Source organism: Thunnus maccoyii, chromosome 14 (assembly GCF_910596095.1).
Source record: "Thunnus maccoyii chromosome 14, fThuMac1.1, whole genome shotgun sequence".
NCBI lineage: Eukaryota > Metazoa > Chordata > Actinopteri > Scombriformes > Scombridae > Thunnus > Thunnus maccoyii.
The window spans coordinates 9,197,566-9,223,185 of NC_056546.1; the positions used below are offsets into that span (position 1 = coordinate 9,197,566).

At 38.6% G+C, this 25,620-nt stretch overlaps 1 protein-coding gene across 3 annotated transcripts in view; it reads right to left on the minus strand.

The window, feature by feature from the left end:
• anapc1 (anaphase promoting complex subunit 1) overlaps positions 1-25,620 on the minus strand; it is a 56,112-nt gene that overhangs the window by 28,852 nt on the left and 1,640 nt on the right. For all 3 annotated transcript variants that reach the window (XM_042433351.1, XM_042433352.1, XM_042433350.1), the window contains exons 3-29: positions 25,126-25,290; positions 24,749-24,791; positions 24,552-24,649; positions 22,623-22,705; positions 22,383-22,456; positions 22,134-22,279; positions 21,450-21,595; positions 20,948-21,079; positions 20,179-20,397; positions 19,585-19,680; positions 19,077-19,167; positions 17,677-17,742; positions 17,399-17,536; positions 16,734-16,877; positions 13,885-13,945; positions 10,449-10,504; positions 9,852-9,983; positions 9,673-9,747; positions 8,332-8,454; positions 7,665-7,834; positions 6,110-6,201; positions 5,226-5,374; positions 2,349-2,427; positions 1,641-1,677; positions 1,242-1,315; positions 629-807; positions 203-289 (exon numbers count right to left, since the gene is read on the minus strand). In XM_042433351.1, the coding sequence (XP_042289285.1) occupies positions 203-289; positions 629-807; positions 1,242-1,315; positions 1,641-1,677; positions 2,349-2,427; positions 5,226-5,374; positions 6,110-6,201; positions 7,665-7,834; positions 8,332-8,454; positions 9,673-9,747; positions 9,852-9,983; positions 10,449-10,504; positions 13,885-13,945; positions 16,734-16,877; positions 17,399-17,536; positions 17,677-17,742; positions 19,077-19,167; positions 19,585-19,680; positions 20,179-20,397; positions 20,948-21,079; positions 21,450-21,595; positions 22,134-22,279; positions 22,383-22,456; positions 22,623-22,705; positions 24,552-24,649; positions 24,749-24,791; positions 25,126-25,290 (2,955 nt within the window). The remainder of the gene's footprint in view (positions 1-202; positions 290-628; positions 808-1,241; positions 1,316-1,640; positions 1,678-2,348; positions 2,428-5,225; positions 5,375-6,109; positions 6,202-7,664; positions 7,835-8,331; positions 8,455-9,672; positions 9,748-9,851; positions 9,984-10,448; positions 10,505-13,884; positions 13,946-16,733; positions 16,878-17,398; positions 17,537-17,676; positions 17,743-19,076; positions 19,168-19,584; positions 19,681-20,178; positions 20,398-20,947; positions 21,080-21,449; positions 21,596-22,133; positions 22,280-22,382; positions 22,457-22,622; positions 22,706-24,551; positions 24,650-24,748; positions 24,792-25,125; positions 25,291-25,620) is intronic.

Genomic DNA, 25,620 nt, shown 5'->3' on the forward strand with positions numbered 1-25,620 from the left:
AATTTTCTCTCAGCAACTCCTGTTGACGTACCTTTGAGTACCTTTGGTATTTTTGTACCTTCAACAGTTCACAGTATTTGTAATATTCAACATCCAAGTATCAACAACAAGCACTCTACTAATTAAGGTCGGAAAAGATCTTCTTTGGGGTGACGACTGGCCAGTAACAGGAAGTGTTGACTAGTAGTAGTGACTCTGGTACCTCCTGGATAATGTCGGACATCCCATCTTCCTCCTCATCTGCTTCTGTAGTCGCAGGAGGCTCCAATGACAGACCTGAGCCTACAGACTGGACACACACACACACACTTAAATGACATATTGTCACATATAACCACAATATCAGTTGTGCCAGTGCCAATAATATAATCTGTACACCTGTAGTTTATCAACATATGAATGGAATCAGCATCATTCTAATTTAAAGATAGAGACCTATAGACAAAAGTTTTATGCAAAAACAGCAGTGTGTGGGGAGAAAATCCCCAATATTGTGTGTATTTATCAAAACTGGAAGCTCTCACAAATGTTGCATGGATTTATTGGATTCATGATTAATATTTTGTGTTTGCAAATTCTGTGACCCAAATTTTTTGAAGGGAAAAGCTTTTGGCCACAGTACACTCACAGCTTTACTCTTGGCAAGGGTCATCTTGTGGGCTTGTTTGGTCAGGTCCTGCCGTCCAATCAGCAGACAGACCTCCTCTGACCAATCAGAACAAGGCTGTTCTCGACAACGGTAGATGGCCTCTCTGATGGGCAGGGCAACACCAAATGGGACTGACTCCAGGTCCTTCAGAGTGAAACCTAAACCAGTGAAAGGAGAGTTATGGGTGGTTTTTTTCTCTCTGGTCAAACAAGAAGCTGTGTCCTCATTAGAGGCCGAGAAGACAGGTTGAACTTCAAATCTGAGACCAAACACGATATAACAGGTGGACAAAAACGACCCATTCAACAGTTGATGTGTTGTTAATATGTTTTACACACATTATCAAATCACTGTCAGATCATTTAAATATTGAAAAAACTGTTTTATGATGTATCTACTTGATATTAAAAAGTGCCCAGACATAGATAAAATCTCTGACTTTCCTAACACTTCAGACTGTAGTTACACTTGACAGGTGTCTAAATCTGCGTTCATGTGAACCACAGTGGTGCCAAAATAGAGGATATGGCCTCAGCACGACTTCCTCTGTAAAGATAAAAGATTTTTTAAAAAAAAGACCTGTTTGTCTTACCTTCTGAGGTGAGCCAGACAACCAGCTGCTCAGCCAGACTCTCACCAGAAACCTTAACCTTCACACTGCTCTGTCTGGAATAAATAGACATAAAAATGTAAATTTAAAAACACATGGAACACAATAGAAAGAAATATTATCAATCGAAATGCACATTTTAAAAATAACTTTGCTATTCTATTTCAAAACCACCTTTACTTGCACAAGAATAGCGGCTTAAAACATTTTTTCTATTTCATATTTGCATGCTTTTTAAAACGACAATAGTGTATTTTGTGCAATATACAGACACAAATAAACACTCTGATTTACAATAATTTTCAGTATTATATATAGCTAATCCTCTTACTGTAGCTGTTGGAAAATTAAAAAAAGTCTCATTGCTGTGAGCTGAATTACCTTCTGTAGTGCGGCTCACCGACATGGGACTTTTGGCCTGAGAAAGGAAAGGATAACAGAGATATTTAAGATGAGAGGGCAGCGTAACGGTGGGGGTCAATGGGTTCATTAATTTGTTCTCCTGTTTGTGTGATCTCAAATGCCAGATTTTCACACCTCTTGAAGGAAACTGTGCTTTATTATTCCAGCTTTTTCAAACCTACACTAATTAAAAGAATGGGCACTAAAATTAGGTGTTAAATCAAGATGACATTTTGTTCCTGGTGAGAGGAGGGCTGCGTTCATGTGGGATGACATCTGTTGTTGTTTGGTTTTGTTTTGCCACTGAAAAATGCCGACAGATGCTCTCACACCGCCTACAAAGTCAATGTCCAATTCTGTGTCAGTGGAAAAAGGGCTGATCAAATACCTGCAGGAACTGCTGTCACCTCAGCACTGTATTGGTTTTTTTTTTTTTTTTTTTTGTCAAAGCAAAAACAAATACAGGAAATCAGGTGACACACAAACCCGCGTCACTTGCTTTTCTTTCTGTGTCACTGGGCCCTGAAGCAGGGAACTACAGGACTGACAGGTAATAAGGGCTGGATGTCGATGAATTATAACATGCACACACACACAAACACAGTCAAAGGGCAATCAAAGACCGGTAATGTGATCTTTAAGGCTGGTCACGAAAACACACACACACATACACACACACACACAGACCTGCGGAGAGTTTGACCAGGTACTTTGACACGTCTGTCGAAGTGGCATTTTCATCTCCAAGGATGTAGAGGGCATAACTCTGAGAGGAAACACAGAAGCAAAGAGAAAGAGCAGAGATAAAGATAAATACAAATGAGGAAAAAGCAGAATTGGCATCATTTGTACATATACAAAAATGTCCACATTTTCTAAATATGCCCCAAAAATTTAGTTGAAAATCATATTTGACCGCAGTTTTTATATCCGTTTTTTTTCTTCCTTTTGTATATATATATATATATATATATATACACATCAGCTTTGAATCAAAGCATTATGTGCACATCACTTTTTTTTGGAAATGTTGAAGTGATGACGAGCAGGTTCGTGGTAAGTGGGTACAGTTGATGGATAAAGATGCGGGAGAGGAGGGAGAGGAAGGGGATTTAAAGATGGATCATCATTCTAACGTTCCAACTGATAAGCAACAACTAAATGTCTGGCAGACAGTGAGACACAAAGTTTATTTAACTCAGAAGGCATTGTAGAACTATAGAGGACAACCAGAAGGCTAGTTCAATAGCCATTTCTACTAATAGCATCGTCTTCCTACTGCAGATTCTGGCAGACATGTCATCCATCACAAAATGAGCCAGAATAGTGTTAAAAGAAACTGTATAAAGGCTAAAGCTAGTACGTGTTAACATCATACTGTACATGCACACACAGACTGCAGCCCTGCATGAGGCTTTGTCTGTCAGCCTGTCTAGACCTCCTTCACAGTGCCATTGATGCAAAATACCCAAATTTCAGCCGAGTCGATATTATCCAGCTGCAGTGTCAACAGTTGTAGACCTACAGTTTCAGCCCAACCTACACCATCTACAGGCAAAAAAAACTAACAGCAGCAACTAACTAAATTATGTCTTTGGTACTGAAAATTTTAAAAAAAGGACAAAACATGCACATTTCCATGTCTATATTTATATTCTGGGGCTCCACTGGAATATCTTTGCATCTTTTACATTTAACTTAACTTATCTTATACTGGCCCTGTCTGAAACAGGCCATTTTAGCTCCTGCCCCTTTAAGGCCGCCCTCCTGATGAGCCCACTCTGCTCTGATTGGTAGTAGCAAAAATTTCACTTGCTTTTCTGGTTCTTTACTCGAAGTATTAACTTCTCAAATATATCCGTACATGTTCAAGCCCAAATACGATCCCAAATATGCGAGTGGACAATGTGAACAACACATGGAACAACCTAGAACAGACAGTCATTTGTGGGCATGTGCGAACAATCTGATGTCATCACGAGGAGGAAGTAGAGGTAACACTGCAAACGAAGCGGTCAGAGCAGGCTTTTGACTTGAAGGTGGCAGTTTTTATATACGTTCACCTCCAGTTTGGGACTTTGACTATGTTTGACATCAACATCTGACATAACAGTGTATACTGTAAATGACGAAAAATCACAAAAGTGTGTTATGTCCCCTTTAAGTATCATTTGAGGTGTTTTAATCATTTCCATATCTGATTTATGGTAGAATAGGCAGGAGAAGTCTCAAAAATCATGAGATATGTCAAACAAAACAGAGGAATAGAAGTTACAAAGAAAAACTTTAAATGAAATAAAGAACAAGGATACGTAAAACTATAGCATCAAAAATGACAACTGTGTCCAAATCAGCACCTCTAACAGTGTGAGCTTCACCATATTCGTGTTCACTTTCAGCTATTTTCAAGATGTGTTAACCTGGACCAGACTTCTAAATTTCCGCCCACATCTCTAAATTGTTCAGTGATTCAAATAGAATAAATGAAGTGAAACAAAGACTTCTGGTTCCCGTGGTCTGTCTCATTGTCGTCATCACCTCCGTCATCCTCTAGAGAAACAATGGCAGCCGGAGACAAGACTTGCTTTCAAGTGCCATTCCTTCCTTGATAAGTGAAGGTTGAATCCATCAGCGCCCCGTACACATACATGTACAGATCACCGTCCATACCATGGCGTAATTGCTCTTTATGTTCAGAAAAAGAATCACAGACATGCTGCACAAATAGATTATCTGACTGTGTCTCAATCAAAGCTGAACTCGTTACCCTCGATGTCTCACACACACACACACACACACACGCACATTTGTTAGAAAGCCTTAGAGAGGGTGGAAAATCAAGTTTAAAACTATTCAACAGAACCTGACAATGTTAAACACAAAGCAAACTTTAACTCCTCTGTACCTCATCACTACACACTGTACAAGCCACATAAATACATCTGCTGTATATGCTAATGCTATTTAAGGACCATGGAAGTATGGCTGCATATTATCACTCTAGCAACTAGAAAGTCTTGTGTTCTCTTTCTATTTTACTCTTTCTGTGTTCAGATAATACACAACTATAATTTTGGCGAGCAGATAAAACCCAAAAGCAAACTCTATACAGAGTAAAAACTAGTTTATCACGGCGCACTTTAAAAACAAAAATATTTGGCATTCCTTGTGGTCTGGTTTTCTTAGACAAACACCATGTATTTGCAACATCCTCCAGCTCGATTGCAGCTGAGGAGCTTTGCTGTCCGCCTTCATAAAGGCAAATAAAGGAAAAATACCAAAAAACAAATGGCAGAAGATGACCAAGGTTAAGCAACTTAAATGTTGTTTTTCGTGATTTTCCACCTATCTGCTCTTTTGCACTTTGCATGTTTGATTTTCCACGTTCTTTGGTTTTAATCACAGGATGCACGTTGTACATTTAAAGGGTGGAAATAGAAGCTTTTTATATACTACACTGTCAATACCTGTGAATATTAGTGATCAGGGTAAATAAAAATCAAATAGAGATAGAACAAACACTTAAATACTTTATCCTGTAAAACAGAGGATATTTGGTCATACCAGAACCAGTAGCCTGGTCCTCCAACAGATGTTGGGCAGGTAGGGGAAAGGGGGGGTCTCCTCCGCTCTCAGACAGCTGCTGAGCCAGCTGAACACACAGGGAGGCTCTGCTCGTAGGAAGGACGGACGCTGCATCTGATCAATCAGAGCTGAGGAGAGAAGAGCAGAGGAGAAACAGCAAAGAACGATAAGAAATATGGAGGAGATAGAGGGAATTAATTAATGAGAGGTCATTCTTTGTAAATGTATTTTTTTTAAATGACAGTCAAAGAAAATAGTCCTGCAATAAATACGACCCTCATAATGATGCAGCTCTTAGACTATCAGAGATGTTAAATTCAACCTTATAATCATTTTTGAAGCTTTACTTTGTGTTATTAAGCGAAAAAGTGAGTGATAGCTGCTCTTCTTATGAGCAGTTACAGCAAAGGTAATTTTTCTCTTTCATGCCATCTTCATGTTATTTCGTCCCTCCCCAGCAAGCTGCCATTACATGCACACTACACAAGCTGAATACCAATTAGCTACACAGGTGGCCAAAGTCACATAAACACCTATTAACAACCATTCAATTAAGCCCTTTTTTCCCTCCCTTAAAAACTATATTTGACGAAGAGGAACAGCGGACACAAGTGGAACATTTCATCAAAAAACTGAAGCTTCACAAAGATGCTGCAGGGCTACTATATAGGATTTATTATATAAAGTGATATTTTGTCCAAACTCTTACATCCAAGAAACTATAAATATACAAAGGACCGCAATGGACTGTAGAGCCGAACTTCATCAGCGGTAGTCCATCCGACTGTCTGTCTACTCCGCTACAACATGTCTAGTCTGCTTCCTGGTTTGATACCATTATTAGAACATTAAATGGGTCTTACCCTGGTCTATGAGGCAGCTCTCAGTGAAGCCACTAATTAATGAAGGGTAGTCTCTCCAATATAGATCCACATACTCTTCCAACTGTAGGTCTCTGCGAGCAAAACAAGATAATTATGATATATAAATATATATATATCACCACTGTAAGAAACATTTCACGAGGCAGGTCAAGGCAGCAGAAAAGTCGATTACGATTCTTAATATATACCATAGTGAAGATATCTTCAGTGTAAGAGGGTCTGACAGTGAGACTTTTCTTCTTTTAACTCCACCATAGTGAAGGAAACGAACATTTCCACGAGTCATGATGGCAAAGTTTCATTTTTTTTAAAGTTAAAAATGGCTCCACATTCTCAAAGAGCATCTGTGGCATTTAACTTGTTTTTTAAAGCAGTAATTAAACACACTCACACACTCACTCAACAGCTGTGAGTCATTAGCATTCTGTTTAACATCAAACAATCAATAGTTTTTAATCCCTTTTACCGAGCTCTCACTCCCACACAATTTTCAGCTGTACGTGTGTGTGTGTGCATGTTTGTTATACACTAGAGAAATAGTTAATCCGCACACGGTTATCCAAGATATGTAACGACTCATGTGGATGCATGTTAAAGATGATATTTATATGATAATAAATGATACTATTAACATTTCTATAACTTTTCCAATCTAAGCAAAAATTGTCAAACTCTAATAGGGAATGTATTATTGTTGAAGAAAGATAAAGATATGCTCACATTGTTATAAAGATTATTATCAAAAAAAAAAAAACTCTGATATCTTACATTTTATGCTGTTTCCAAAATATCTGCATGTGATAATTAAAGTATGTTATTTACACATATGGAATTGTAACATCCAGAAATCCCATTATCTTTTAACTGAAAACTTAAATTACTAAAACCAATTTCTCCCTTAAATCATTGAGATAAATGATAAAAAAAATGTAATCACTCCTGAACAATATCTAATGAAAAAATCTGGATGATAATTGTAGTAATCATCATTTAGCCTGATAAAGCATTAAGAGTGTAAAAATTTGCACCATACTTCACAACCGCCCACATAAAACCAACACAGGCCAATTACTCTGAAGAGCTCTTCACTCTCCCACTTCAGCTTTCTCTGTTATTGTCATTGTCACCAATCACAGTGGTCACTTGACAACCTGTTGAAGTTTATTTCTCTGTACACAAGAGCCTTGATTACACACGAGCATTCACTGGAAACAATGAGGTGTCTTCTGATGGTGTTGGTTAAACGTAGTTGGTGGAAAAAGTGGACCAGGTTTTGTTTATTCCGATAAATGGCACACATGTCGTCTCTGTTGTGTAATGTTTCTAATGTTAATAAAGCAACAGCTTTTTCTACTATTTCATATTCATTCAGTTCTATGTGAGCACGACTTTTCACCCCATATCAATTCATAAAATACAGTAAATAGTACGAACACACTCTACTCACCTGGCCAGCCTGCACCAGCCAAATACCATTTAGATTATCTGTAGCATGACAAAAATATTCAAACCACACACACACAAAGGTGGTTACCTGGCCAGCTGTTGCAGCAGACAGACCAGAGACGAGGCTCTTCCTCTCTGCAGCTCATCCAGCTGCAGCTCCTGATAGAGCAGATGGAGAACATAGAAAAGGGCAGGAATGTGCGGGAAGAGAGGAGCTGAACTGTCCAACTTCAGAGATGGACAGGAAGGAGAAGATGCCTAGAAAAACAAGATCGAGAAAAGACAAGAGAGGAAAAGTTGTGTAAAAGACAAAGAGTGGCACACAGAATAGCTGAGAGAGGGGATGTTGTTATTCTACTATATCACAGTAAGCTTAACTGACAGTGTGCTTAAACAACAAAATCAAAAAGACTAAAAATGACAAGACTACACTGAATGTTTTCACTGAGACTTGCATTCATGGTCAGCTAGAAAAGCATTTGAACTACAGTAGTATTCAACAAGTTCCACAAGAGTTGTCTGAATATTTTTTTTCTTTTAGTAAAAGATCAGACAATCAGTGTGGGGGGGTTTTTAGAATAAGCATCTTGGGAATCCCCAGAAAAGAGTGAAATATTCCTGTGAAGTCATAATTTGGAGGTGAATAGTCGTATTGATCTCCTCTGTAATAATTATCTATTCCATCGCGATCTAACCAAGTATGTAGAACCGTAATGAAACTGTGTGCATTTATCTACCAAGAGTGAGTTACATACAAAGGACGGGCCCTCTAAATCTGTGTTGATGCTTGTGTTGGAGCCACTGGAGTCCACTGGACCACAGACCGGCTGGGAATTCATCTGACGGTGGTAATGAGACCCCAACAAATAATCCCAGTCCTGCAGAGAGAGGGGACAGGGGTAAATGTCAGTAGAAAGATGGATCTGACCAATCTTTGTTTTGGATATAAGACACATAACCACATATAAATAAAATGAATACATGTGTGCTGCAAAATGATCTCCAAGAAAAGCTGCAATATTGTTCAGATTGGTTAAATATACACGTATACACACACACAGAGGTCACAAGCTGAGGGTCAACAGCAGTTTAATCTGACTCATGTAGTTCCTCAGGTCAAACACACACACACACACACACACACACACACACACACACACACACACACACACACAGAACAACCAACACAGCACAGCCTGAGCCTCCAGCTGATTGACATTTGACATGACCTGTCGTGTTACACAAACAGAGATTACTTAACAACCCTCCTCCACCTTTTATCGGAGTATCTTTAAAAAGCGTGTTTGTATGTTTAGGACCGGTCATCTTCTCCGTTGCGTCACAGGCTTATTTCAGACATATATGGAAACTCTCCGCTGGGTTTAATACAGTTTGCCTTCAGTTCTGGGCTTTCCATGACTGTCAGGATGACTTTTTAATTTTTTTTGGCTTTTTATTACAAAGCGGTAAATCATGAAAGCCAAATTATTTCTCTGACTGACTTTCCTTACAACGTGGACAGGATAGCCACAAGCTTCACTTGTGTCTTGCTGGCATTAATACTTCTTCCAAACTGGGCCACATGTACTGGTGACAACAAACTTCTAACTAGTGAAAACTTAAATGACTTCCAGGATGCTCCCAAAATATATATATTTTATATCACTATTAACGGTCTTGGAAACTTTATCTTTTTGCGATTATAAACGATTGCTTTCACTATTATGACCTTAGATATAGTAGCTGAGATCATGACGACTGAGGAATGAGGAATGAAGGAATGAAGAACATTTCCTGAATGTTTTCCTGGTCTGGAAATAAGTATTAAAATTTAATTACCTTTCAAAAAGCTTTCCAAAAAGACATTTTAGGTTTGAGATTCTATCATCTTGTGACACCCACTATAATTATGAAGCATTCCCTCTTATTAAGTTTGCTCCAAATGAAACGCTGCACACACACCTTTCTTTAGCACAAACATGTGATATCCTTCAGAGATTGCAAGCCTACAGTGCGTCCTAAACTAGACGACAAAAATAGCGATCGGTGCCAATTGTGCTATAAACATCAAAACACATGATGCATTATTCACACACCTCATCAGAGCCTCCGTCAGAGGGACGAGCCTTCTTGGCAGCAATCACCGGAGAGAGAGGCACTTCAAAATGCAGCTGGAGAGGACAAGAGATCAAGGTCAGGACACGGGAATTACCGATCAAAGTTAAAATAAGATTTTGCAGGCTTAGAATAGAAAACGCTTCTATAACGGACTCACGTTTCGTGTCCAGGTCAGGCGGTCAGTGTTGTAGCCCATCAGCGTCATGAAACAAGTGACAAACAAGTTCCACTCTGCGTGAGCACTGGGACCACCGGGGGCGTTGTAGATGTTATACCACTTCACCAAAACCTGCGTAATTACATGATTATAAGTTAATATATTCACTACTGGCTGGAAAGAGCTTGAAATATTTGTTTTAAATTGTAATGTAACCTTCAATTAATTACAAATTTTCAATTATCACCAAATTTTTAATCTAGAAAAAGGAAACAGATAGATTAGATATATGTAATTTTGAATTACAGAAAGGCAGATAAAGTAAATAATGATGCAGGCTTGGTACGGGGGTTCAACTTCATGGCAGAGTCTCTCTACATTGTACTCTGTATGTACGAGAAATAATCACTCCATCAGGGTTCATGAATACTTAAAACACACCAGTATAAAGCACCTTCACTGGAACGGCATTACCAATTAATGAATAATGTCATGTCTGAAAAGGTGTTAGATGAACCCTGGGGTTTGGCCCGTCAAGCCAGTGTCAGACTTTAAGGTCTTTATAACTCAGTCAAATCGGCCGCCACTTCCACAAACCTTCATGGCAGCTTCTTTGGGCAAGATGAAACGAATCGCCTGAAGACATTTCCTGACTGAAAGAAATCAGAGACAAAAAAGGAAAAGGCAGAAAAGCAGATGAACAAAAAAAAGACATTTTGAGAGATATTTGAAAGCACATGTAGGCGAGGACTTCTGAAGACAGTGCGGAAACATTTTCAGCAACATAGATGGTTTGAATCTCTGGCAGCTGGTTTGATAAAGAGACAAAGTCATTTCTGACAAATGCGTGAATTCTGGACAAGCACATTACCAGAGAAGAGCATAGTTTACTACGCTTTCATATTTTCTCTTAACTTGAAATTATGATATAAAATCATATTACATGTATGTTAATATGAGATTTTATCTTTTTTTTTAAAAAATGTACATTTTGTGACCCCCCCCTCATGATAATATTCAGCTTTGACCTTCAATAGCAGAAAAGAAAAGGAAAGGAAATTAAAAAAAGCACCACCACTACAACAGTAATTAGTGTTACTGTGTGTCCTAACGACTCTGACCAATCAGATTCCTAATCAACGTCACCAGGATATCTTAATTGGACATCCAGAGTGGGAAAGGTCAGGGAAGCGGTGGATAAAGGCCATTTCATTAGAGGGAGAAAGTCTTGTCTATAGAATTGATTAATAAATAATGGGGAGCAACTTGTGGCAAAGACACAAAGGTAGGCACACACACGAGGCATACGGGGTCACACACACACACACCTTAGAGACGCTGAAGACTTTTAAATAACACAAAAAGGTGAACTTCAACAAAAGGTAGAAGAGATTAAGAGATTAAGAAACTTGACAGTTCATAGTCAGGATAGATGTTTGGTTCTCATTCAGACCAGGAACCAACTAGTTGTAATCATTACAAAAACAGAGATACACCTCTGCTTTAATTAGCTAGAAAAGAAAACATTGTCAGTGCAATGTGTATTAATTAGCAAGTGTTTGCTCATCAGCTAATTTTTGCTAGTGAGACATAAAACCAAAGTGGGAATAGAGTCACAAGTCATTTCCTGTCCATTTTGCTCATCTGAATTAACTTTTCTAACCACAGAAAACTACAGAAGCAATTATAAGTTACCTGTCCAAATGTTTAATAAAAGAGCCACAGTCTGAATATACTCAGTTCTAAATCTGATAAAACTGTCTGATTTATCATTAACAAGACTACTAACATGTTACACAACATGTAGGAGAAACAAAGTTAAACCTCATTTTCTTTTTGTTTTTTGGCCACTTGAGGGCAGCATAACAAGCTGTAAACACAACATTGACATATTTAGAGCTGTAACAATTAGTCATAGTAATCTATTAGTTGCAAACTATTTTGATAATCGATTCATCATTTTAAGTAATTTTTTTAAAGAAAAGAAATGTCAAACTTCTCTCATTCAGGCTTTTCAAATGTGAATATTTTCTGTTTTTTATGACAGTAAACAGAATATCTTTGGGTTAGGGACTATTTTAAGGACAAAACAAGACATTTGAGGACATCTTGGGCTTTGGGAAACAGGAAACAACATTTTTCACCATTTTCTGACATACTATAGACCAAAACAACTAACTGACTGATCGAAAAAAGAATCCACAGATTAATCGATAATGAAAATAATCGTTAGTTGCAGCCCTAGAGATATTACTACCTCATAAACTTGATATGGTGAAAGCGTTAGCAAACAGTTGCCTGTATACACACATCCAACAGTTTACGGCTGCAACTAACAATTATTTTCATTATCAATTGATCTGCAGATTATTTTCTTCATTAATTGATTAAACATTTTGTCTGTAAAATGTCAGAAAATAATGAAAAATGCCTGTTAGAATTTCTTTGAGCCCAAGGTGACAAATTCAAATGTCTTGTTTTGTTCGATAAACAGTCCAAAATCCAAAGATCATCAGTTTTCTATCATTTATGATACAGAAAAAGCTTCAAATCTTCACATTTGAGAGGCTGCAACCAACAAAAGTTTTACATTTTTCCTTAAAAAAAAAAGACAAAACAATTATTCAACTATCAAAATAGCTGCAGATTAATTTCTGTTAAACAACTACTTGTAGCTCCACAGCAGATACAGAGCAACATTAGAGTTAATATAGAAATATTGATAATAATAATAATGCAATTGATTAACCATCTAAAACAACATGATTAGTGAAGAGAGGTCTAGACTTTGTTTGGGGGTTTGTGAATACACTTTGTTAAAAATGCTTTCCATTGTATTTTTCCAATTGTAAGTATTCATAAAATATGGTATGACTGCATGAATGCTGTTTATTATATCTTTAAAAAAAATAACTGGAATCAAGATTTATATGTTTTTCTATTCCTTTTTGTCTACAGGTCAGTTTGAAGAACTGAACAGGAAGAAAAAGACATCAGTAAAGCTCTGACAAAGCAAAAAAACTTTGTGTAACAGTGACTCCCTCGTCACACTGGAGCCTTGCACTTGCCAAGAAGGGAGGTTGGCATCAGCGGTTTGCTCGGTAACGACAAAGAGGCTGACTCACATTTGTTTCAGAAAAGAGCAGCACAGAAGCTACCGAGCACAAATGAATGGATGGGAATTTAAGCATTAACGCTGCTGAGGGATGTTAATGGCTTTGCAGGAAAACAGAGTGACCAACTTTAACGTGAAGCTTGCGGTTCTCAGCACAAATAACGAGGTGCATGTATGAATCTCACAGTAATAACAACAGACGTGGGTCTATGCGCTGTACTCATAGACCTAAAAACAAGCACATTGCCTAACCGCTACACACTGGTGTAGTGGGCTGTCTGTTAGAAGGGGAAGTGTGAGTTTTATTGACCCGAGGAACAGTGAGGTTGCGGGTTAATTTGCTTATTAACTAAAGTTCCCACGCAGTACTTTCCCCCCGTGTGAATACGTGTTTCATTTCATCCAAACACGTAAGCCTTCCGCTCCTATTCCCCGAGTGGTTAATTATTTACATGTGCTAAAAGGTTAATTTATAATTCCTTTATGTGCAGCAAAGTATCAAAGGGAGATGATAAAGATCGGACTTAAATGAATAATTTATTTACAGTTCATTTTTAACTGGCGTGTTTGCCACAACTCGTAATGCAAACAATTAAGAAGAAAAACAATGATTAAAAGAATGAACATGAAAAAAAAAAGCTCAGAGCCTCACATGGAAACTTTACTGATGTTGTGTGGTTTAATCATTATCAGTGGGATGCGGTGAGGGTATGTGAGTGTGTGTGTGTGTGTGTGTGTACGTGCCTTGTAATGGCATCCTCAATACATCAAGATTATACGTCACCATGTAACAACATAAGGCAGCTCTTAAACCTAATTTCCAGGACCTAACTGCTCTGACTCAGCCATCTGTGTGTATATATGTGTGTGTGTGTGTGTGTGTGTGTGCGTGTGTGTGTGTGTGTGTGTGTGTCTCACCCAGCTCTGAGGTCGCAATCTCTGGGATAGAGATCCTCAGCATCGTGCCACTGCTTAGCTCCTGGAGAGAGAGAGAGAGAGAGAGAGAGAGATTGTGCACAAATTCAATTTATACACTTTCAGTTCAATATGTTCAATATATCATATCAGTGCAGTACAACCGGATCAGCTCTGTTTGTGTGGACGTGCTGTTGCAATCAACTATCAGCAGTGAATCCTACCTTCAACTATAAGTCTCGTCCTACAGCGGACAGAATTTACTTAAAAAAAACATCTTTATAGGCCTTTTTCACAGCAGCATGGTAGGAAAAGCACAGGTGTTAATAAAATTACCGATGGCTCCGTTCTATTCAAGCGTCCCAGTAAGCCATGAAAGTACACACAACACCAGCACTCCTGAAACCGAAGCAGCTAAATGTAATTCAGTCGTCACAAATTACACCTGTGCTTCTCCTCCTCTGCCATGTCAAAATGACTTCAGTGATAAAGGCCACCTATCGGCGATGAAATCCCTCGACACAGAAGCGAACATTCAGCTTAATAAGAAAATAAACTGGTGCGTGTGATGATTCATTGTCTCCAGGTGTACCAGACACCGACAATTAAAGAGTAAAAGTGAATCGCACGGGGGGCAGAAAACTGCTGCCGCTGCTACTCTCTCTATCAGATTAAACTTTCAAGCATCACGCCAATCAGTGATGTCACGGCAGACGTTTTGCTTTTTTACAGCTGATGGATTTGGCGTCACTAATTGGGGTGTGACCAGACGTTCGGCCTGTAGAGACATTGAGAGCCACTAGAAACCAGAGTCAAATTCCTTGTATACATTGAAAGCATAACCACTCCCTGTGGAAGCTTACTTATTTGTGCAGCCTACCCAGAAACACATTTTATGCTTTTTTTGTAATTATTTTTATTTAAATTAAAACTCTGTGTGGATTCGCTGACTCCCCACGAGCAAACACATTTACTGTAGGTATGTTATACATCATACCTTTGATATTTTCTGTGTCTTTTTACAAAAACAAAATGAATGCAAAGTGGGGATCAGAAAACATTTCTCACATCGGCACAAATCAACAGGACATCCACTGTAGCTGGAAATAGTCATGTTGGCTGACTTAAGATGAACTAAATCAGGTCACTATTCCATGACTAACACCCAACTTTTCACTAATAATTGTATCTCACTTGCATAAATCCCTTGATATTTGTTTCATTCAGAAAACCAGTCATATGTTTCCCTGAAATTTCCCTGAAAACTGAAATACACTTCTGAATATAGTATTCTGAATATTCTATGACTAATTACAACTTTTGAGTCAAACTATTTTGCTTCTAAAATCATTAAGGTAGTCATAATGATCACAGAGCAGTTTAGCTGTGAACGTGCAGCCATAAATTTCTAGGTATTTTGGTTTTTACACCTCATTACAGTAAATTATTTCAACACAGCAAGACATGAGTTTGTTGCGTGTCAGAGAAAAATTAAACCACATCATTCTTAGTCCCGTTTTCTCCAGCAGGGTTGGTCCCGCTCTTGTCGTCATTTCACAGCACTGCTGAACTGATAACAGAGAAACCATGATGAGAAAATAAAACTGTTGTTAACCTGACAGCACACCGAGAGTAGCCAGTGCTCTGAAAACTGCAGTGAGCCGCATTAGCCGACAATTAGTGTCTAGATTGACGCGTCGAGGGGTCAAATAGCAAATCAATGAACGGAGGGAATATGTCAGAGCAGCAGCCTGCAGACACTGATTTGCACTTTTACACAGTGCATGTGTGAGAGAGAGAGAAAAAAAAAACAAACAGTGAAGCTCTGTTAGTGTGTGTGTGTTCTGTAGAGTCCCAGAGCTGAAGAGACTGTCTATACCATGTGTGACAGGATTGACCCGGGAGGCACTGCTCTATGGCTCCCATTCACAAATATTACTGAACTCACACACACACACACATTCACAAACATACACATCTTCAACTAGAAACAACACCTTGAGGGAGACTCCCAGAGTTGTTTTCTATGAATGATTATAATTGCAGCTGCATTCGTTCTGAAAAGTTTCCATTCATGCATTTCTAACCTCCATTACATTACATAGCAGACAACTTCTCCCTTTGAATAAGGGCTGCAACTAACTATAATAATTATAATTATTTTTATAATTATTTTTTCAGTTAATCGATTAGTTGTTTTGCCTATAAATCACGTTTTCCCAAAGTTCATGGTGACGTCCTCATATGTCTTCTTTTGTCACAACCAGCAGTCCACAACCCAAAGATATTCAGTTTACTATCATAGAGGACTAAAGAAACCAGAAAATATTTGCATTTAAGAAGCTGGAGCCTGAGTATTTTAGCATTTTCACTTGAAAATGACTCAAAACTGTTCATTGATTATCAAAATAGCTGCTGATTCATTTTCGTTGCAGCTCTACTTTGAATGTTACAGTTTAAAACCGCAGGAGGTTAAAATTAGCATTTGGACATTCAGCTTCATCCACCTCCAGTTAAATTTCTACAGTTTGTACCAGAAGAGAAGTTTCTCGAAGTCAGACTACATCTTGTGAGCTCAGTTTTCATTATGACATTCAAGTTAACAAAATATCCCCCAAGAGACGAGTGTCTAAACAGATCAGTCATAATTGAAAAGCAAACTACGATGAGTGCTGAGACATGAATACTGTCTCTTGAAAGTTCCCAGAGTTCATGCACAGTGATTTATACTGCTGCAAATATGTCTGTAACTTCTGTTATCAGAGAAAGGGAAAAAAAAAAAAACTTCATCTGTCCAGAGCACAGTCAGGGGGCAACAGTAAACATGTGTGAAAATACACACACAATCCTACCAGAGTAACCCGGTTGCAGACGGGGTCCCGCAGGGCATGGATGTAAGGCGTGGCCTGTTGGAAGGTGTAATCTTCCAAAAATGAAGCTTCATGGTGTTTCATGTTCGGACCTCTTAGCTCTGACACAGGAGAAGGCATTGCGGCCTGGAAGAGAGGAGAAAAGAAATGAAAGGATGAAGTAAAAGTAAAGAGAAAAAAAAGAGGGCAGAAGGCTGGAGGTGATGTGAGTAGTAGACGGGATGGACATGGATGTAATAATAAAGATTGTAAAGCAACATGTTTTTAAGAGAAGGGGGAGCACGGATACACTCGACTCAGTAAATTGGAATAATTATAATAACAGGAAACTAAATCAAGACTCCATGTTCACTGTGACGGATTATCTTGCTCTGTGGAAATTGTTTTTCAGATTGTACAAGATTGAATGGCAGCAAGGAGGAAAACTTATATCTGAAAATATAAAGACACCAGAAATTGGAATGTACAGATGGTGATAAGTAATTTGCACGTAAAGTAAAATTACATTGGCAAAAACATACAAAAAATACCTGCACCTATACATACCTGTTCCTATTACATGACCTGTAGCCTATTTTACAGTCACAATTAAATCATTAAAACAACAACTGTATAAAGAACAATATGTTTACAACACATGGCAGTACCTCATCCAGTCTTTGGAGGTGTCTACTGCCAGCGTTAGCCGGCGTGCTAACGTTCTCCAGCGGGGTGCTGAGGTGAGGAAGGTGGTTGGTCAGGCTGAAGGTGGGCGACAGGAGGCCGGGGACGAACACCTTACTCACCTAGAGGAACATCGAGACAGGAATTTTATGCCTTTTCAATTCAAAAACCAGTACCGTCAATGAATTGTCATCTTTGTTGTGTATCCAACTGACTGAGGAAGAAATCTGACTAAAATCTTGGCGGTTTGAGTCGTCCTTACCCTGGTGATTCCTGTGTAGAGGACCAGACTGCCACAGGCCTCTAGAACCAGCATGGCGTCTATATTCTGAGGAGAGAAGAGTTATTGTCAGGATCAAGTTAAGTCACACTAGAATCCAAACACTGCACAACTAAACTTCATTTCTTCTTCATTCATTTCAATCATTTATTGCATTTTTATTAAAAGCCGCTACACCATAAATAGTCAAAACATTCAGGTAAAGACCAAAAAGCCTCCTTAACAACATGGAGGTTTAACAACTAGACCTGATCCCAGATCAGTTCCTGCAAACACTATTTTAAAAAACAAATGAGACCATCTGCACTACAATACTACTCAGTATTATTGAATGCAATATTATTTAATGCTGCTGTTCAGTTTGTTGGATGACTTTAAGCATTTGTTTTGACAATAGTCACTTTTATTAAACATCTTTTGCATTCAGTTTAATATCTCTAGTTGGTCTCAATATGTTTTAATATCAGATGTGATTAGTGTGACTGTTACATGTGTTAATTTAGACATGCAGATACAGGAAGACCTTGTATTCATCTGTCTTTGATCAATACTGTGTGCAGAAATTATTATTTCAATGCAAATGAAAGACTATTACAACTAAAACATAAAACCTAACCTCATACAAAGTATTCTATAAATATGTAAACTGGAATTTTAAAAAAAACTATGCTGCTGCACGTTTTAGCTCACAGATCACAACTTTACTGATAAATCAATAAAATGCAGTGATCAAGACTAGTTGTAATCACATAAGGATTTCTGCTTTAATGATACGTGTTGAATAAAGTCCTGTGAGAAAGAGATTTAGCTCAGCTAAATATACACATGTGATTCTGTAGGTAATGGAAACAAGTAAAGACCCAATTACATCACGGAACTCATACACATCCGCATGCATTAAAGAGGATACAGTAAGGCCTCCTACGCAATATTCATAACTTCACACTTCCCACGAACAATTTAAATACATATGCTTATCCAACACCCCGGCGAAAAACACCATACAGATAATCCAAATACAGAGAGAATGAGAGGTGAGGGGTCCGTTTGTAGCACTGTTTTCATAAATCAGCATATACATACAGTATTTTATATACTGAGACTCAAATTGATGCATCACTCACTTCTTTATTGGCCTCAAAGTTGTGGTTCAGTTCTGTGCAACTACACAATCAAACTGAACAGCACAACTGTTAATTCTTCATACAACAAATATGCCAATGAAAAGACATTAAGTTACAATACAAAATAAAATTTGGATAGAAAATCAAATCTTAATCTTAACTGAATAAATTAGTCAATCGTGTGGGTAAGGAAACTTCTTATCACTGGCCTTCGCCCACTCTCAGTAAATCCGATTACGCCTAAACATCGTTATCTACCTGCAGAGGCTCTGCATCTTTGGCAGCGATGGTCGTGACTGAGGCGAAGATGAGCTGAGATGTATCGTTGCTCTCAATGAACTTTACACATCTGTGGAAACAATGACAGAAGATTAGAGAGAGAGTACAAACTATTTTTGAGCGGTTTGTCTTCTTTTCTATATACATGAGCGATCAATGCTTCCATAAGGACTGTAACTGTGATACTGCTCTGCAGAGCCTTAGATTTAGAGTATTTGAGACTTTTCCAGACTTTTTATGGACCCCTATGTTTCATAATAAATATGTAGAGAGCTACAACCATTAATTGTATCAATTAATTGATTAGTTGATCAACAGAAAATTAATCTGCAGCTATTTAGATAATCGAATAATCAGTTTAGCCATTTTTTTAAGCAAAAATGCCAAATGTTTGCTGGTTGCAGCTTCTCAAATGTGAGAATCAGACCAAACAGTTTTCTGACATTATATAGACAAAAGAGGAGAAATTGTGAATGTCTGCTCTGACCTGAGTTGTTGGTGAGATTCCACCAGGAAACAGAGGTAGTAGTTCTCACAGAGGTCAGAGGTCAAGAATACCTTAGATGCCTGGCTGCTCATCTCCCTGAAAAAAAAACAAATGAAGCTTTATGTTAAAAAAAAAAAAGTTATTAAACAGAAACAACAAAAAAGGAAACACACAGAACATAGAAGGGTGCATATCTAAATAAGCTAAAAATGAAATAAGCAAATATTGAATGTAATCTCAAGTTATTCATAACTATTTTCCAACAAGTTGTTCTTGATAAAACACAACACAGAGCACACTTCTGAAAATCTGATTATAATAATGATGGACGGTGATATTCTGGTATTTAAAATCAATGTTGCACGGTTATACAATAAACCAAAAGCTAAGCGTCCCAACAGTTGCTGAAATTATTTAGAAAGCCAGGAATCCTTACATCATCGAATTAGCCAGAGTGAAGATTTGAGCGATCAATCATCAATTAGGGGGGACAGAGTTGAAATCACATTAAAATAAACTCTCAATAACCAGCTGTCATTGATGTCAATGAATCATGTGCATCTGTTCTCAATAGGGGGCGGTTCTGGTTATTACCTGTGACAGCCAGCAGTGACTGTCTCACTCCACAGTTGCTCCATGCAGAGGTCAGGTATGATGGGCTCCATCTCCGGCACCAGCACGGTCTCATTCATGCTGCTGTTGGCAGAGGGTAACAAGCCATGGTGCCCCCTGGGGGACGGGCTGTGGAAAGACGTGTTGAAACGAGCCGCGCTGGAAAAGGACGGGGCTGCCATGCCTGGAGAGTGAGCACGGCTGGAAGGGGAAAATGGGAGAAGAAGGGGGGGGGAAGCAAGTTTAGAAAGGTACACTGTGGAGTTTTTCTAGTCTTGCTGCAGAGGAGTGTTTGATAAACAAGTCTGTTTTGTTTGTATCTTGTACTCTTCTGCACAAAAACACACGTGCATTTTTGACCACAGGAAAGGTGTCGACCCTCTTTTCCCAACTGCAAAGGGTGCAACCTAAAATGTGTTCAGACTGCAAAAAAATTATAACTCTGGATTCTGCTAAGATTTGTCTTAAGTTTGAGCATGAGCTAATATTGTGTCCATGCAGGGGTTTACTTTTTACGCATTTAGATCTTCACAAATGTATCAGATAAGCTAATAAAGCTAAATTAGCACCTTTACAATTAAAACCTTCTAATCAGGCTGCAAAGTTCAGTCAGCAATTGAGTCATCTGTAAATGCATTACAATGTGAAAATAAGTTTATTTCCACACCTTCAATATTTAAAACTTTAAGTACCTGTTTGTTCATCTGTGTCACTGATTTGTTTCTTGAATTGTCTCTGGACCTCTACTCACCTGAGGGCCGCCATGTTGGATATACTCGGGGAATGAGCACGGGAGTGTATTCCTGGTGAAGATGTGATGATCCTGTTCTGGTGGCTGTGCAGAGCACTGTAGTGGAGAGGAGAGCTGGTACCAACAGCACAACTAGAATCAGGAAAACAAGGACGGGGGTCAGACAGCAGTAAGGGAACAGAGATGATTTCAAGGGTCAACTAATGTCATGTGACCAAATATTTGACATTACGTAAAATTTGAATAATTTTCCCTATTCTTTTCTAGTTTCGGTACTTGATTTTGTTTTTGTCAATCTCATGTTTACTGTCTTTATTTTTAGTTATTTTACAGTCAGTGCTGTAGGTCTGGCAGGAATAATCATCTTCAATCCTACGTTTGTTTTTTTTGTGTATGCATTTTACTGCTCCTGGTGTTGATGCCTCGGACTGGTTTCCTTCCATCTGAAAATCAAAGACTCAAAGATCTCACATACAAACTGAAGTGAGGACAACACTTTTACCTTGGTCCAACTCCAGGACCGAGCCCAGTTGCCCCACTGCCACCGGGAGTGTCCAGACGGGAGATGTTACGGAGGTGGGAGGTCAGGAAGCCCGAAGCCATCAGACCGACTGACTCTGTCGGACACCGCAGGACTGTAGAGCGCTCCTGGTGGAGGTAAGAGGAGGTTGGGGACAAGTAGGCTTTGTGAATGGGTGTGTATGTGAAGTGTGCCATATTCTATCAATCATGATAATATCAGTATAATTTTTCATATGATAAAAAAAGTCATATTGTGATAATGGAAATATTCCGACTTGTTGACGTAACGACGTCATACCGTTACGCCCAGCAACAACAAGCATGGCTGAAAGCGAAAGTAGCATTGCTACCTGCTCCACAGTGCAGGAGCGACTTCAGTAGTGTGGAAGTGGTTTGGTTACAAAAGATTAGATGTACAACAAACCGTGGTAATATGTAAGAAGTTTAAGAAGACTGTGACAACAAATGGTGGCAATAAAACAAACTTATTTCACCACATCAAGCAGAAGCACCTGGTTGAGTACGAGGAGAGCCAAAAGTCCCGCGAGGAGATATTTGTCATATCGTAAAGAATATTGTCATCGCAGAAATATCCTGAAATATCATGATATTATTTTAGGGCCATATTGGGCCAACCCTAGGGTGTATCTGTGTGATCACTCACATCATGTGTGACCTTGCGCAGGGCCCAGACGGAGTGTATTCCCTGTATAGTGTCATAGGAGACGACTATAGAGGGCTGACAGCAGCTGAAAACTATTTTCATGGTGGAGTCAGATGCATACTGCACACGGGAGCCTTCAAACTGGCCTGGAAAACACACACAAACAGAAATTCAGGCCAATATGTGGCGATAACTCACTCACAGAAAACAAAGAGAGAGAGAGGGGGAAAGTGAGTGTGTTTTTTTTACCTGCAGGTTTACACACTACTGGTGCAATCTCATCTAGAGGATGCAGCATGCTGAATACTGTGGGCAGAGGCTCCCTGTGGAGAAAAAGAGATCAGTACCAGTGTTTGTTGTGGAGGCGGTTAATACGAAGGATAACAAATGCAAAAAACACATTTTTTTTCCAGGTTTTGAGTTTTGGTTTGCGTGACCGCATCAGTTGTGCATGCACACAGTTGTGAGGGTGCAGCGTTAAGCGTGTACCCGGGGGAGCTGAGTTGTGCGTCAGTCGCTGTGTTTTTTCGTTCCAACAACAGTCCAAACTTGGTTGCCCAGACATTTAAGACCTGGAGGAGATCAGAGAAGACAGACAAACATTTATGTTACTGTGTTATAATGACAACAATAATAATTTCACTTTTAAATGATAAAGTTCATAAACAAACATCATTTCTAGAACTTGACTGACAAACTTCTAGATGACTTAAAGACAACTTTAAGTCACTTTAGATTCCAATTTCATAACAAATTTAAGAAAAAACTTTATTATCTTGATTTCAGCTTCAGTATTTTATCATAAATCTGTAACATTTAAATATATATATGAATATGAATGAATGAATGAATGAATGAATGAATGAATGAATGAATGAATGAATATATTCCAACCTGATATGCAATGCTGCTATTTTAGGGTCCTTCCACTTAAAACCAGAACTGCACCTTCTCTTTAAACTGACCCATCATGACTACAAAAAATAAAAGTTACTGAAATGACCACAGCTGAAGTTTAGCTATCATTACCTGAAGTTCATCAAATTATGTTGAGATGAATGTCAGGTAGTTACTGTTAGCCAAATCCACTGATCCCAGCATCTGAGAGAATATTTGCTGGTTTTCTTAGCCCTCTGTGATAATAAAGTTTGCTGGATTTCTGACATTTTACAGATCAAAAAGTCGATTAATCAAGAAATTAATCATGAAAATACCTGTTACTTCCAGGCCTATTTGTAATATTTTATAATATGACCTTTTATTGAACCTAATAAGGAAATGCTCTTCTTTGCCACATCCGAAGAGAGCAGCACCCGGAGGGATTCAGTGTCAAGGAAACTCCAGCAGAGGGGATGCTTCCTGACACAAAGACTCTCACAAGGATTTTCTTGGTCTGCTCACAACACCGACATGTTGCCTGCTTTGCCACTTTAATGATTTCAATAATTTAATGAGAGTGGGTGTCAAATCTTTGCCCCTAGTGAATATTCAACACATCACCACCTTCATAGGCCTCAAGCAAGAACATGAGAGCAAAACATGATTTCCTCTGAGCAGCCCACAAATACTGTTGCTACAACGTACAGGTTAAAGAAAAAAAAAAAAAAAACATCCATCGTCAAATCACATTATGTTGCTGTGCAACAGACTAATGGGACCAATACACACACAAACATATGGACACACAGAAGAAGATAGACATTGAAACAGTAATACACACACACACACACACACGCTCATTCCAGACCGGCCAGCGCACAACACACACAATTAAATATAGACATCTGACATTGATGAGGTTCATTCCTATTGTCAGCGATCCAAATTTTCCATTATTATTGGTTAAGCAGACAATGGTTCCGCTCTGGAGGATATGACTAATCTGACTAATGCTTGTATGCATGCACACACACACACACACACACACACACACACATACAGCAAGCATCAAGCATTTATGTACAATTAAAAAGCTGAGGACTTTATACTAAGTGGAATATAAATGTCAGTGGGTATGGCCGCTTTGCTGGGGCTGATGTTGCACCAACAAAAATCACACGTCATACAATATGACTCAGATTTTGAAATATTGCCTATTAAGGATAATCAAGCATTATGGAGTTCAATGATTTATATACAGAAAATGTACTTGTAGGTTGGCATGTGAAGACTCTCTGTGATATACTAAAACAGCAGCACCAACATGTTTATGGATATTAAAGTTGACAGATTTTTAATTTCCAGAAACCCTGTAATATGAAGTTTATAACTTGCACACATCACCACCATGTTCAAATACCTGGCTGGTCTGTGATGAGCTACACCAAATATTTAGCACACTTTTGAATTCCTCTGCGAGCTTTGACTCATGTCCTTCGATGGAATAAAAGATTTCCCACCAGCGTTTCTCTCCCTCACCTGGAAGGGTAGTGGTGAGATGAAGTCCTTCCCGGTCACAGTGTGAACGTTGACACAGCTACTCTGGACGATACACACCGTCTGCTCCACTTCCTCCTCTGTAAAACATCATAGTATCATAGCATCAATAGAAATGCAAAAAATTAACAGATAACTTGAAACAAAACTTGCTTATGAAGTTTTTAATGATATTGTACCATCTTTCTTGTTTTGAGGAACAGCGAAGTTACACCATAAGGCCTGCAAACAGAATAAAAAACAGTGTCAGTTTTGCCCAAAAAAAAAATTATACATCCTGACAATCGCAGTTTTAAAAATATTGGTGCAATCATATCAGAAGCCACTTTATATGACAAAAGAAAATCATTCTTATAATTTCATTCACACACTTGTATCACTCAAATTATTCAGTGGCCTTTGTGTTATTTTACAAAATGAGATTCAAAATGGAATATTTATGGTCAATTTCCAGACAATTTTCAGAACAGGAATCAACAGTCTCTCAGATCCGTCCTCACACATTTGAATGACATTGTTGTCGCTTACAGTCTGAAAACATGATTCAGTGACCAACCTGCTGCACTGGGCTGTCGACAGTGAAGGCCTTGTATACGTTGGAGCCTTGGGTCCGACTGCCCTGGCTCCAGACGACCACATTTCCTGCTGTGTAGAGCTCCTCTTCAAACTCCACATCCTCCTCCCTGACTCCCACGCAGCCCTTCCTAAGCTGCCAGCATTCCTGCCAATCAAAATCACATCTATCAGCTCAACACAAGGACTGAAACAAAAATAAAAAAAAAATACAAAAACAAAAACACAAGTATTGCTTTCATGAATAAAGTAGTGATGCAGGATTACTTTTACTAACTTGGTAGTACTGTCTATTACAGTTAATGTCAACAACTACTGTTACTTTTAGAAACAAAGACTTTCAGTGCTATGCAAGGTATATATTTTTAAGCAATAACACACCAAACCAAAAACAATATTTAATGTCAAATCCATTACCTTCTTTCATTCTACTTCCTACTTTTCTCATTATGAACTACTGTTGCTTTTATCTTTTTTA